We start from the raw sequence: 13,603 nt of genomic DNA, 5'->3' as shown, positions 1-13,603 counted from the left end.
TTAAAAAATGCTAAAAAAAGATCACGTGATTAATGGACAACCCCTTAATGAATTCTATCATAATTGTCTGGTATTTGGTGCTTTAAGCATTAAATAACTATAAATTTACATAATATTAGGTGCATGCAAAAATATTGGTTTTTTAGATATTAAGTACATGTTCTAAGTTCTTTGCTTTCTGATATATTAAAAAATTACATTAAAAAATGGTTGCCTGTAAAGTCGGTTTTACGGGCGAAGATTTTACGAGACAACGTCTTTTTTCTAACGCCAAAAACGCTCGAGAAAGACAGAGACAGAGACACAAGCACGCGCCGATTCAATGCGCCTAATTCTCTAGTGTTGCGCGCGCGGCGGACCGATCATAGTTCGGTGACTCATCGTAACGTTACCGGGCGTTACACTTTTTCATGAGTGCCTCCGAGCCGCAACCTAATTTAAGACGTTGTCACGTCAAAATGTATCCAATAACCTTTACCTTTGGCGGTATTTCCATCAACTAACATGTAATGGTCATTCGCCCGTGCAATAGCGTCAAAAATCTCGTCAACCGTGTAAACTTTGATGTATTTTTCATGGCCATAGTCTATTTCTATGACGCTAGAAACTTTTATAACACTCCAGTCGCTGTTTACGCTATCTATGGAGCATTTCCTTTCACATATTTTCTTGGTTTTATTGCAGATTTTCAATTCTTCTATGTCGGTTAGCATGTCTGTAGGGGCGTCAACTGCAAAGGATTTTATTGTATCCAAAATCGGTCTGTAGCCGGTACAGCGGCATGTGTTACTTCCGAAAGAATTTTCCAGTTCAGCCATTGTCAAGTTTTTATCGAGGAGACTGGAAACAAAAGTATTTTACATATTGGCATTGGTAAATATATTAAGCTATAAGGCTCTTTGAGACGAAAAAACTTATTAACTTTGGTGAAATGCATTGGTATTGCAAGATCAACTTTCTCAAATCAATAATCATTATGGGTAGATATGAAATATTTTAAATACAGGAAATTTTTAAAAATTACAAGTTGTAGCGAAAAAGTTATGAACAATAATAATTTTAATGCAAAAATTTACTAGCATCGTTCTATCACAGATTATTAAATAATTACCTAGTAACTAGTTATATTCGATTCGCCGCTACAATACATAATATAGTATTATTATCTTACAATGCTCTTTTGTAACACATTAAGCATATCTATTTACTATTGCTTTTAAAGGTTGTACACAAAAAAAAATAGTATCAGTTAGCACATAGGTAGTATGTGGTGCATATTCACAGTATGCAATAGATTTTGAAGAAAAACAAATTATTTTGAAACTATTGTTTCCTTTTTTATCAAGCGCACAAATTGCCTCATATATGTCTTAAAAATTTGAATAAACAATTATCGTTCGTTTACGGAATACATATAAATGCAAATAATAAATAAATGGCCAATTAAACAGTGGTATTTTTTATAAGGAAATAGTTTTTAATTCATAAGGCCAAGTGATAACGGATTGCATTTAATGTATTACGGATATACGATTAAATGTGTCATAATTGCATTTTAAATACGTTCAATTAATGTTAATGCGTTAAAAGAAAACCATTTGGCACGCACTAATACACTTTGAACTGAAGGGCAAAACCTAGCGAAAGAGAATACTGCACATTTCAATAGAAACCATACTCTAAATTACTGAGATGATACTAATCAAGAAAGAAATACTTATCTATTGCCATTATTATAATTGTATAAGTATACTATATATGCATTTTGTATTTAAGCACCATTTACTAACTATAAGCATTGCAACCGAAGCTTATATTTCTACAACAAGCCATGTGCCTTATGGCTTTATTTTATTACCCAGGTAAGTATGTAAGCAAAATCGAAGTCGTAATTATTGAAATTATGAATTTTTTTCATAACTTTAACTTTAAAATATAGGTCTTCACTCTACATTTATGATATATCTGATCTGTTAATAAAGCAGCCATACAGCGTTGCCTCATCAAGACAGCATGACGACGTCGTTCGACTTCGTCTAAGTATACATGGAGTTAATATTCAAACGTATGGTACCTAACTCAGCTACGGTGTCTCAAAGCAGCCAATTTCGATTCTCGTATTGACTGCTTGTATACATAGCTGGTGACGTCGCCATTATGTCTTGGTGAAGCAAGAGTACCTACCAGTACCGTTTCTGCATCTCACTGTACCCAGCGCTAACCCCACACCCTCGTTCTACATTATATCCTACTCATGAAAAAAAAAACTCGAAAACTAAAAAACAAAAATGACACATACCTATGCAACTGCATCACCCATCCTGGGGTACAGTATCCACACTGGGAGGCATTGTTAGCAGCCATGCGCTTCTGCACCTCACTGTACCCAACGCGTCTGCTGCCCACCCCCTCGATCGTCGTTATTTCCCACCCATGACATGATACAGCCAAGACCAGACACTGCAAATAATAAAGGAACCATAATTAATAGCTTGTTATGAGCTATACGGTAATTATGAATACCTAATTTTAAATTGACGCGGATGTATCTACATAGTTTTTAGTTCTTTTAACATGTCGGATGAATTTGTCCATGTCATAAAAATTTTTTGTCGTGCGTTTTGTTATTTTATTTAGTTTATCAACCATTTACTTTAAGACGAATATAAAATAAGTGTTTTGTGATAAACAGGTTAAATTAAATAAACTCCACGACAACATTTTAAACCTAGTCGTATAGATTAAAAGAAGAAGTTCTAACTTAGAACGTTTAATAAAAAATAGATAGATAGGTATATAGATTACGAATAATTTTAACTTTGTTAATAATCTAAGTTCTGTGTTACTTGATACATAGCGGAAACTATAACTATTATTAGGTATATATACTTACTCTACATATACAGTACACGATAATTTAACCATACTTAATTTATTATATCCTACAGTTACCTAATTACGAATTTGTTAACAATTTTACATGAATTGTGTCTGCTATTTTTCTGTTTTTTACGATTACGGATTAACATAAATTAACGATGAAGCGGTTAACGCAAATCTATAATCCATTTAAATATTTTATACTTGAAGCTTGAATGCTTATGAATTGATTTCACTAATAATTCAGTAAAAACAATTTATATGGTGAAATCGAATCGGTAAATATACTAATTTCGACAACACAATACATATACGAACTGTATATAATATACTCAGTATTATATATATTTTGTATGTTTTTTTTTTTTAATTTTTGAATGATGATTAACATCACAATAGCTTAATAGTAACACTTAGTTATTAATTTTGTACTTAATTATGAATAAAGGACATGATTAGTATATTTTTTGTCACATAATAATTTCGTTTTCCTCTCACAAATATAGGAATGTCCTATAATCTATCCCTCCTCGAGTGTATTGGAGAGAGTATCAGTATTAAATCGGTTTAGTGAATTAGGCGTGAAGAGACAGACAAACAGAAAGACACAATTACTTTCGTTTTTATAATATAAGTAGGGTTATACTTCAATCACACTTAAATTGGATACTTTATTTCACGCAAATAAATCAAGAAATTTTGTTTCGAAAAGAAACGCTTCTTCCAATATACTTACAGAATTAACGGAAAACGTCTCATAATTCCCGAAGGTTGGTCTGCAAGCGTGCACCATCACAATACAAGAACCACACACTCCTTGGTGGCACATAGCCTTCGTCCCAGGTAGCTCCAGATAGTACCTGATGTAGGCATTTAAGGAGAGGTAGCGCGGATATCTGTTGTCGACTAAAAGAATTATGAGCTCTATGTACCGAATCATTAAAACATATTTTACAACTAGAATATTATTACTGTTCAGCCTTAAAATGAATTTTTAGGTGAACGTATTAGTTACTTGATTGTTTGCCTTATGCGCATGGTCTGTTGTAGGTATATGATGATGGTGAACAAATATGGTTACAAAGCATATAAATTAGTAATAAGTGGAAAATAAATAAGAAACAACAAATTACGCTTTTAAGTATTTACAGAAGAATGTCAAAGATAATAAATAATAATCCTATAATATTCATCATCATCGCTATAAGACCACTGGGATACAGGTTTCTTATAAAGGTTCAGGCCATAATCCACCACGCTACCTAAATACTGGTTGGCAGTTATCACATGTCATCGGACTTCTTGTTTTGGACATGCCGGTTTGCTCACGGTGTTTTCAGTGGCGTAGCTATCATAGGGCCAGGTGTTGCAGTGCACCAGGGCCCCGGAGCTCAGGGGGCCCTCTAACCTCAGCTTTGAAAGAGGGGAGGAGGGCCCGATTCTTTCCCTATGCACCAGGGCCCTTGTCCCCCTAGCTACGCCAATGGGTGTTTTCCTTCTCTGTATCGAGCAATCGTGATGTTATCGCACACGCACGCTCTCCTGAACAAGATTCTTGAACGATTTCAATAATTAAGCCCACCTTAGGGCCATATTTGTTAGTTTTCTTTTTGTTGGTTTGCTATTTCTAACAAAATAAAAATTTAAGAGGTTTTACAACAGTCACTATAACATGGTAATAGGAAAAAAGTTACTCTGGACTACATAAACCTGCTCAAAAGATATCATGGAACGCGTAGAATATTGCAGCCCAGTACCTAATTCAAGTTAAAGTTAGCCCCTAGACTTTAATGTAGGTATGAAGAAACATACGCAACACAACTCAAAACGTTGGTTCTATTAAACTGTTCGCTCTATTATTAGATAATTAAATTACTTATTAACTTTAAGTTTTGAGATGCTGGACCGTGTTTGTCACTCTCATAAACCTACTAATATTATTGAAACGCAAAAGTTTGCATGGATGTATGTTACTCTGTCACGTGACAACGACTTATCGTATAGATATGAAATTTGTTATTGATATAGATTACAGTCTGAATTACCATATAGGTTACTTGAGAAATTTTGGAAGAATAGAAAAAATCTGATCACGAGGCGGGATTCGAACCCGCGTTTTTTGCCAAACCGTAGCAACGCCTAGCCTCTCGGCCTCTCGGCCACCCGTGATCCCGCCACAGTAACTTAATAACTTAATCTTAATCTTAAGGCCTTAACCATCTTAATAGATGGCGTGGGGTGAGCACCCCACGTAAGGCACATAAAGCTGAAAGAGTAGAAGAAATTCGATTACTGTCGCGGGTTCGAATCCCGCCTCGTGATGAAATTTTTTCTATTCTTTCAAAATTTCTCATTTATAGAGCATTTAAATGCTATAAAACCAAAAATTAAATATAGGTTACTTTTCACCCGGGTATCACGCGAATGACGCCGCGGGTCACAGCTAGTGTTAAATAAAACTTGTTATAGCTGAGATCACAATACACATTTAAGTGCTATATAAATAAACATAGAATAATTTTTTGAATAAATGTGTTTTCGTCAACCAGCTGATAACATAACGACGTAATAATAATTTGAAGCTATTGAAATAATGGAAGGTCATAAAACCATATCTAATGTATTATTATTCATCATGGAAATTATATATAATGAAAACTTTGCACGAATAGCTATTTTTCTTGAAAATGGTTACAACCATTTACATTATTTTAAAATTACAGTTATCTATATAATTGTTATGTTGGCATATAATTGTTGTTGCCTGGTAGAGATGGCTTTTAGCCATAAGGCCGCCATTTGTGTACTAGTTTAAGTTGCTGTTTTTAATTTTATCCCTGCTTTATATTTTTGTAAGTGTGCAATAATAAATAAATAAATAAATATTTTACACTTAATCAGGAAAAGCATTTTCATTAGTTCGACATGTTGCATGCAGTTTTTAACTAGTTAAAACTCGAATTAACTAATGTTCAATATAATTAATTAACTACACGTAATTGTTTCATTATATATTGGCTTGGACTTGATCCGAATTTTGCTTTTGCAATATGATATCTTTACAAAAATATATAAAGCTAATATCTATTAGAAATATTATTATATATTATATTATCTATTTCTATACACAGCGGGTTGCCTGGAAGAGATCACTCTTTAGTGATAAGGTCGCCTTCTGTGCTGGTCTAGTTGTAAGTTTTTATATTTAAGGTATATTTGTATACCAGCAAAATAAAGTGTTAAATAAATAAATAAATAAAATAGAAATAGTATATATTATATAAGTTAAGTCATCAAACTTCACTTTTTAGTGTAACAGGGGGCAAATAAGTAATAGTAATTGTAAAATACTCACAAGGGCCTCATGTATACGATATTTGGGTATCCTAGTGGATGATAGATTGAGCTGGCGAGCCCAGATCTCTAATGTTTGTAATCGTATGAGATAGCTAGTGTTTATTTTTAAGCAACTAAGATCTGTGGCTAACAAGAAACTGTTGATACAAATTTACATAGCATTATATGAGAGCATTATAAATTATTGTGTAGCACCCTGGGGTGGGGCTCCAAAAACTATAATGTTTGGACATGCGCGTACTCAGCGGGCAGTATTAAAAACACTTATGCACCTTACAGGCAGGCATACAGTACAGGCATTCTACAACAGATGTCTATGCGAACAGAAGTTCTTTCAGTTCACAAGATTTATATATTAAAAGTTCTGCTGAGATGTCACCGTTTTACAGCCCTCATATTGCCTTGAACACGGAAGCGAAAATTCTGGTGCCCCATACCCATTACTAAGACTAATTTTGCAATACGCCAACTCAATTACATTGCTCCAAGGTTATATAATAATATCCCGACTAACGACATCAAGTAAATTGTAAACCTTGCTACTAATCTAAATTAACTAAAGATTCTATTTATTTCTTTATTTTATAATCGTTTTGAAAAATACAGTCAATTGGCTCCAAAATCTTGATTATATCGACTGAAAATATTTCACTATTATTTAAATGAGCACAAACAATCATTAACATATTCAACAAGCACAACACAGAACACACGCGCTTACATACACTAACACACCCATTCACACATACATAGACATATTCCATCGGCTTAAATTATATGCTCCATCGACTCATATAATGTAAGTGCTAATTTTTTTTGTTTATTTCTTAATTATTATCATTTTTTTATTATTAAGATAAAATGTAAAAAATGTAACATCAACGGAGAAGAAACTTTTGATATTGGTCAAGTAGTTAATGAGATTAAAGCGTTCAAATAAACAATCTCTTCCGCTATATATAAACAGTATAAAACACAGTTAATTACATACTATGTATGAACATAGAATGCATTAATACTATGCATTATTCTTTACATTTATTATATTGTCTTACAAAATAGAGAACCTATATACATGAGGCTATTTAATTTATATATTTTGTATTTACGACCCCGTTGTACGATACTAAACCAACAGATAAAGTAATTAAACCAAAGAATAATTATTTCTTATTGCAAAAAAGGATTCGCTACCTGGCAACTTTAAAAGGAAAGGTCATGTAGGACTGTGGTTTAACGCAATGGCGCAAACAAAAACCTACTTGATGAAATTCTACATTTAATATACTGGTCGCTCTTCCCGGCGCCGTCCGGGTTGACCCGGATCATAATTCAAATAAAATTAAACCTATGACAATCACAGATAACGTGGATTTCCATTGATAATAGAATTTTTGAAATCAGTTAAGTAGATCCAGAAATCACCCCTTACACCGTCATAGCCTCATGTTATATTACAGTAGCATAGACAAAAAATCGTTTATTGAGTAACAATACATTGATTCAACACCAATCAACGACAATCACCTCTACTACCAACCGACGCCTTCCATGTCAGACTTAGCCATAAATGTTATAGAAACTAATAAACTATTACATTATTTTAAAAATAAATGAATTAAAAATATATATACACACATATAGGTTCCTACTCTTATATTAATAAAACAGGAAATGTTATGAACATGAAATGTTGGTTAAAATTATGTACATAAATATATTTATGGGTAATTAGATATATAAATAAAAATAAACAATATTACATTCACAATGCATATAATTTAAAGGACAGGCTACCAACTTAATTTATTATTTCCTTCATTTTACAATTTATCAACAGAGAAAAGATGACTGATCCAAATATAATCGTCTAATAAAAACTTATTCACAAAGCATACTATGTTATAATGTTTTAAATTCAATAGCTAATATATATAACTTCAATATTCATTTTTAAAATTTTCAATTTTATGTCAATCTTACCCCGACATTTTTTTCCGTTCACTGCAAACTCCACGTACGTCATAGCGATAAGTTCAGTTTATACTGATTAGTGATTGCACAGAAACCTGCCAGCGCGGGCATGAGTTGTGTTACAATTTTTTAGCGTAGCTGGAGAGCTGGTTGCTAAATATTACTTGTTAACAAATATAATTTTTTTTTTCCTATAATTAAAGCGCCTCAATTATTAGAACTTGACAGATTGAAATGTGACACGGAAGGCCCTAGCTCGCAAACAAATAAATTAACGTCCAAATCGGCTCAACCAGTATAAATTTTTGCGGCAAAAAAAAAAAAACAAAAATACAGTCGAGTTTAAAACCTTCTTTCGAAGTCGGTTGATAAGAATTATGATTTGACATACTTAGTCCATAATGTGATTGAATTTCTGGAAATTCAATATTCTACATTTACTTACAATTTAAAATTCATGAACAAATTGTAATACACAATTCCTCATACTATAATGAAATAATTGCTGGTTTACTCGTCTGAATGACATAAAAACGAAATGTATCAATGTTCCTGTAGTGTGCACAATTTTTTATTTTTTTTTAATTAAGATGGGTTTTTTTCACGTGCGCTCATAAATCAATTAAAACAAGCTATTATTGAAAACACAATTTATTTGAAACCACAATATACTTAATCGCTATACATTACGTAATATCATTGATATTTGGTCATTAAAAATTTAACGTTACAAAGGCACTTTAACCATAAGGCAGACATGAAAATTTTATCTTCGGTTCAATTATTTAACAGCTCTGTATAGTCTGAGAGCTCGTGCTAATTTTTATCAATATATTTTAACAATCAAATAACAAGTATTTTTAAAATGCAGTCTTGATGTATGCAAAATATACAAGTATTACTAATTTGAAGATAAAATAATCAACAAATATTTGGCACAGAGTTAAATTAATCCTCAAGTTACAATCTAAGTTATCATAAAACAAAATATTAAAAAAAAAAGTTGAGGTACACTTACAATTATCTATCTCGCTTAAGAATATTGACACAGCAATACAAGAAAAGCATTAATACGTTAAAAAAAATAATTAAGTAACTTTTATTAATCAATTTTATTGTATCCGGAACAAAGTTTAGTTTAGTTTTTTGACTTAACATTATTTATTACTACTTTTTTCTGGTTTAAAATTCTTGTAGGTATATTATTTTTTTATTATAAAAAAAAATAAAATAAAAAGGGAAGTTGTACACAAGTAATGTATCCTAATTAATATTAAACTATATTGTCTTGCAACATTCCTTGAACATGTTTTATGTTCGATTTAATGTCTTCGCTGTCCGCCTCCATCGACTCAAGCTTGTCTTGTACATCGATCAGGAAATCCTTAGTAAAATCACCCTTTTTCAAGGCAGTCATACAAAAATTTGTTAATGCTTTGAAGCATTGCTTTCTATGCGCATTATGGGGCTGGTTATCCCATACCGGAGTAGCCCGCACGTAACTCCACGCCAAAAACACGTACTCCAACACCGATTCCCAATGCTGAGACTCGACCAACACCTTCCCTTGATCGACCAAACACTTTTTGAACGCGGCCAGATGTGTCGCGACCCTCGAATACGCCGGTGAATCGGTCTTTGATGTCAGTCTGGATGTGGGGAGACTCTTGAATATGTTCGATTTTAAGTAATTAAGTCTCTCTTCTAGCGGAGACAGATCAGGCACCGGCATATCTTTTCGAATGTCGTCTTCAATTTCTGGGTGCTTGTAGGTGATTTTCTTAATCATGTTAATCAGCTGCGTCGGACTGAGGCCCTTGAGAGCTGTGTCTATCGGCCCTTTGTATTCGACGTCGAAGGACTTTTCTAATCTGCATCTCTTTATGGGTGGCGAGGCTTTAACAGGGCTGGTGATTTTGAACTTTTGTGGAGTACTAATGTCGCTGAAGTCGATCTTTTCTGGTGTGAGGGGAACACGTTCGACATCTCCAAGTAGGAGACGCTTTCTGGGAGTGGACCTTAATGTTACGCCCAATTTGGGAGGGGAGTGGCGAGAGGACGCATTCTTTGGGGGTGTACGAATTGAGGAATGGAAAGTTGAATTACGTTTTAAATCGATGTCTGGTGACCAATTGGCTGGAACGCGTTTTCGTCCTGCAAATATATAATTTTATTGTTACATGCTCACGTTTTTATTATCAGACATTTAAAATACAAGTACAATTTTATGTGATAGCGAGAATTAATGGCTTGTATTTCTTCGGTGAAACGATATCTATAGCCGACTTCAAAAAACAGAAGGTTCGAGAATATACCGTATTTTTTTATGTATAAACTATATGACTATTTTTATATAACTTCTTACTTATGAATTGGTTTTGCTATTTTTATTATTCTTTTTTTTTTATTTGAAAGTTAGTCTACTTTTGTCAATTTCAAAGCAATTAAGTTTTGTTACAATAACAACGTTAACGTTAACATATATAAGAACTACCCACCTCTCTGCTGTATAAGTTGTTCATCAGGCGACGGTGCTGGGCTCAGATACCCAGAGGGGAGCGAGGGAGAGACCTCTCTAGTGTTAGTTAGTGTTCGTAAAGGGGTTACTCGTAGGCGGTCTAGACGGGCGGGGATTTCGGCTAGAGCGGCGCGTGTACGACGAGGAGCATCGGGGGTTGCCCCCTCCATTATAACCTTTTGATAAATATTACAAAATAAAAATGGATATATAATAGTTAAGGGCTAAATGACGCACGCACACATGTATACAATCAAGAAATCCAAGAAATCGTCGGTCTCGACTAGCTCTGTCGGTACACTGGGACGTACGCTCACATTCATCACACACGACTAATAAGAAACACTTATGTGTATATAATATAATATGCGATTTACTAAAGGTGAATTTATATATTTTGAGTTTAATGCAAACAAACAAACTGGTCAAACTCAAACTCGAATACAGCATAAAGGAACAGCACAGTATAGATTTTGTACTACTACAGTTCTACGTCTAAGATTTCTCTAGCTAAAATATCTAGCGATTCATGTAAACGACAATAAAACATGCACGTGGAAGCCCCCAAATAGTAGCGTATGTAAAAAAAGGGCACGTTTGCCGCAACCCGTTAAGCGCCAATTTTGCGTGAAAATAAAAGGAGGGGGTAACAAGTCAAAATTGAAACCATCCCAGCTGCTCCATGAAACTAAACAGCTTGTGAGGACTGCCGAAAACCTCAGGAGGGACCTGGGAGAGACCAATGGCGTATGTAACTCGGACTCGTACCTCCTCCATCTCTCCCCTTGCCCCCACACAATTGACCAAACTTTGTTACATGACTTTATGGATTATTAGACTGTGCTATTACTCTTAGTATAGATACGTAATTATAGATTCTGAAGAGTATTCTTATGTTGGAATGCTCATGTAATCTTAAGAACTTCTACAGAAATTTCAAAAATTCTTTCACTGTTGGTATATGTATGTATGTTTATATGTTTATATGTATGCGAGCCAGGTCAGGCCGCTAGTATATATAATGAAGATATGTATTTCTAATCTCTAGATAAAAATGGAGCAAACTGCCTTTAAATTAAATACCTACTAAACCTTACAAGCTTTAGAAAATTATATTTATCTTAATATAAATACATATCTATATGTAGACTAGGATTGTTAATGGCTGCATATTAGGCAAAAATCGGGCATTGACCTCATAAAGGTCATAGATATGTTATCAATTATATTTACAAACTAATATGTTAATTTTTAAATTTACATTTCCATACACATTAAAATAATTATAATTAATATATGTAGCTACATGTAGAAAGTAATATAAACTAAGAACTACTTCAATACTAGTTATGATACTACTTCTACAAAAAACATTCTAACATTATATCAGAAATTATATATATAACTGACTGATAGTAAATAAGTGACAACTATTTCATCAACATATATATACAAAGTATATAAACATAACACGTATATAAATAAAAAATAAATAACCAAATATGTTGCCAAGTTAAGCTCAAGAATGGCTCAACCAATTTGGCTAATATTTTTTTAAGGTACAAGGAACACTATGGAGACATCATGGGTTCACCCACCATGGCTTCAGCCAGAGCAGACAGTTAAGTATTAATAAATTTATGTTTTTTGTATATGTATAAAAGGATGAAATGGATGACACTAATGACTGTTATTTTCTGTTGCAGTGTCAGACAGATTAATATATTTTACTAGTGCCGCCCCGGCTTTGCTCATGGTAGATGTAGCCTGTAGCACTCAGTGATCACATACATATCCAACAGTGAAATAGATTTTGTGGACTTATTTTTATATTCCTACTTTTAAACTGCAAAAAGTCCCTTATAAAATATCACTCCCTCTTTTAAGAAGCTCAGGACAAGTTCCAAAAAATTATGCTTGCTACCTTATAAAGTTGTAGAATGCTGCATGCAAATTTCTAACACCCATTTTAGGGATCTCCACATAAAAAAAACCACGTCAATTCGTCGCTTCAAAAAAGAAAAACAATCAAACATACACAAACACACTTGCATTCAGCAATGAAATAATTTTCAAACCGATCCAGTAGTTTCCGAGATTAACGCGTTCATCAAACAAACAAAGAAACTAACGATAGAGATGATACAATGTCCTTACTATCCTCAAATTGAGGAATTTGGGTTAAAAGTAAAAAGCCGGCAATAATTAACTTCTAATTTACGTTATACCTACTGATTATTTAAAGGTCTTTCAAATTAAGAGACTGTATACTTATTTCAAATTAACATCCGAAATAAATATGTTGATTTAACAGGTAAATAGTACATAATGCATTAGAAGTATATTTAAAGACGTACATATTACAGAACCTTCGACGAATACGACGACAACAATTCCCGCCTAAATAGTAGTCAAAACTTTGACTTGGTTCTTCCTAAGCTCTAAGCGTCACTTGTATCTTCAAGTTTGGAGGAAAATATGAAACGAGCAAATCCAGAAATACATCATAATTTGAACTCAACGATAACTTATTAGTAAATACTTACTTTGTCAGCTAATTTAGATCTTCTTGCTATAATTTTATATCCCCACAATTTATAGCAAAACACAAAATTGGCGCACAATTTGACATTCAACCGTTCGTGTTGACACTTATGTGTTGACAATAATGAATAATTTGTCTATGGAACTGAGCATTACATGAACAAACATTATAGAGCAACAATTTTTTTTTTAATATTATATGGTTACCATTTATTTCTGCTATATTACGCTCACTCGTACACTATGAGTTAAAAATAATTTCATAATATTTGGCTATTTTTGCTATAAAAATTCAATTCTTTTTTTAAATTTTCATTAAATACTATTATC

General features: G+C 33.1%; 2 protein-coding genes across 2 annotated transcripts in view; both read right to left on the bottom strand.

The window, feature by feature from the left end:
- Positions 1 to 8,323, bottom strand: part of LOC119832832 (indole-3-acetaldehyde oxidase-like) — a 21,341-nt gene extending 13,018 nt beyond the window's left edge. The window contains exons 1-4 of the mRNA XM_038356619.1: positions 8,221 to 8,323; positions 3,617 to 3,786; positions 2,300 to 2,460; positions 479 to 840 (exon numbers count right to left, since the gene is read on the bottom strand). Coding sequence (XP_038212547.1) covers positions 479 to 840; positions 2,300 to 2,460; positions 3,617 to 3,786; positions 8,221 to 8,263 — 736 coding nt within the window. The 5' untranslated portion in view covers positions 8,264 to 8,323. The remainder of the gene's footprint in view (positions 1 to 478; positions 841 to 2,299; positions 2,461 to 3,616; positions 3,787 to 8,220) is intronic.
- Positions 8,324 to 8,846: 523 nt separating this feature from the next.
- On the bottom strand, positions 8,847 to 13,130 carry LOC119833102 (tethering factor for nuclear proteasome STS1). The gene is made up of 3 exons (XM_038356982.1): positions 13,087 to 13,130; positions 10,710 to 10,905; positions 8,847 to 10,365 (listed from the first exon to the last, which is right to left on the bottom strand). Exons 2-3 carry the CDS (start codon positions 10,897 to 10,899, stop codon positions 9,485 to 9,487), a joined length of 1,071 nt encoding a protein of 356 aa, XP_038212910.1. The 5' UTR covers positions 10,900 to 10,905; positions 13,087 to 13,130; the 3' UTR covers positions 8,847 to 9,484.
- Positions 13,131 to 13,603: the final 473 nt, after the last annotated feature.

This window comes from Zerene cesonia, chromosome 16 (assembly GCF_012273895.1).
Source record: "Zerene cesonia ecotype Mississippi chromosome 16, Zerene_cesonia_1.1, whole genome shotgun sequence".
Classification (NCBI taxonomy): domain Eukaryota; kingdom Metazoa; phylum Arthropoda; class Insecta; order Lepidoptera; family Pieridae; genus Zerene; species Zerene cesonia.
Note: the sequence above shows the minus strand (reverse complement) of the source record. Positions and strands in the feature narration are given on the sequence as shown.

Coding starts and splice junctions, on each gene's coding strand:
- LOC119833102 (XM_038356982.1), bottom strand. CDS start 10,899: ATGGAGGGGGCAACCCCCGATGCTCCTCGTCGTACACGCGCCGCTCTA. Junction 10,366..10,709: donor ACAACTTATACAGCAGAGAG/GTGGGTAGTTCT, acceptor ATATATTTGCAG/GACGAAAACGCGTTCCAGCC.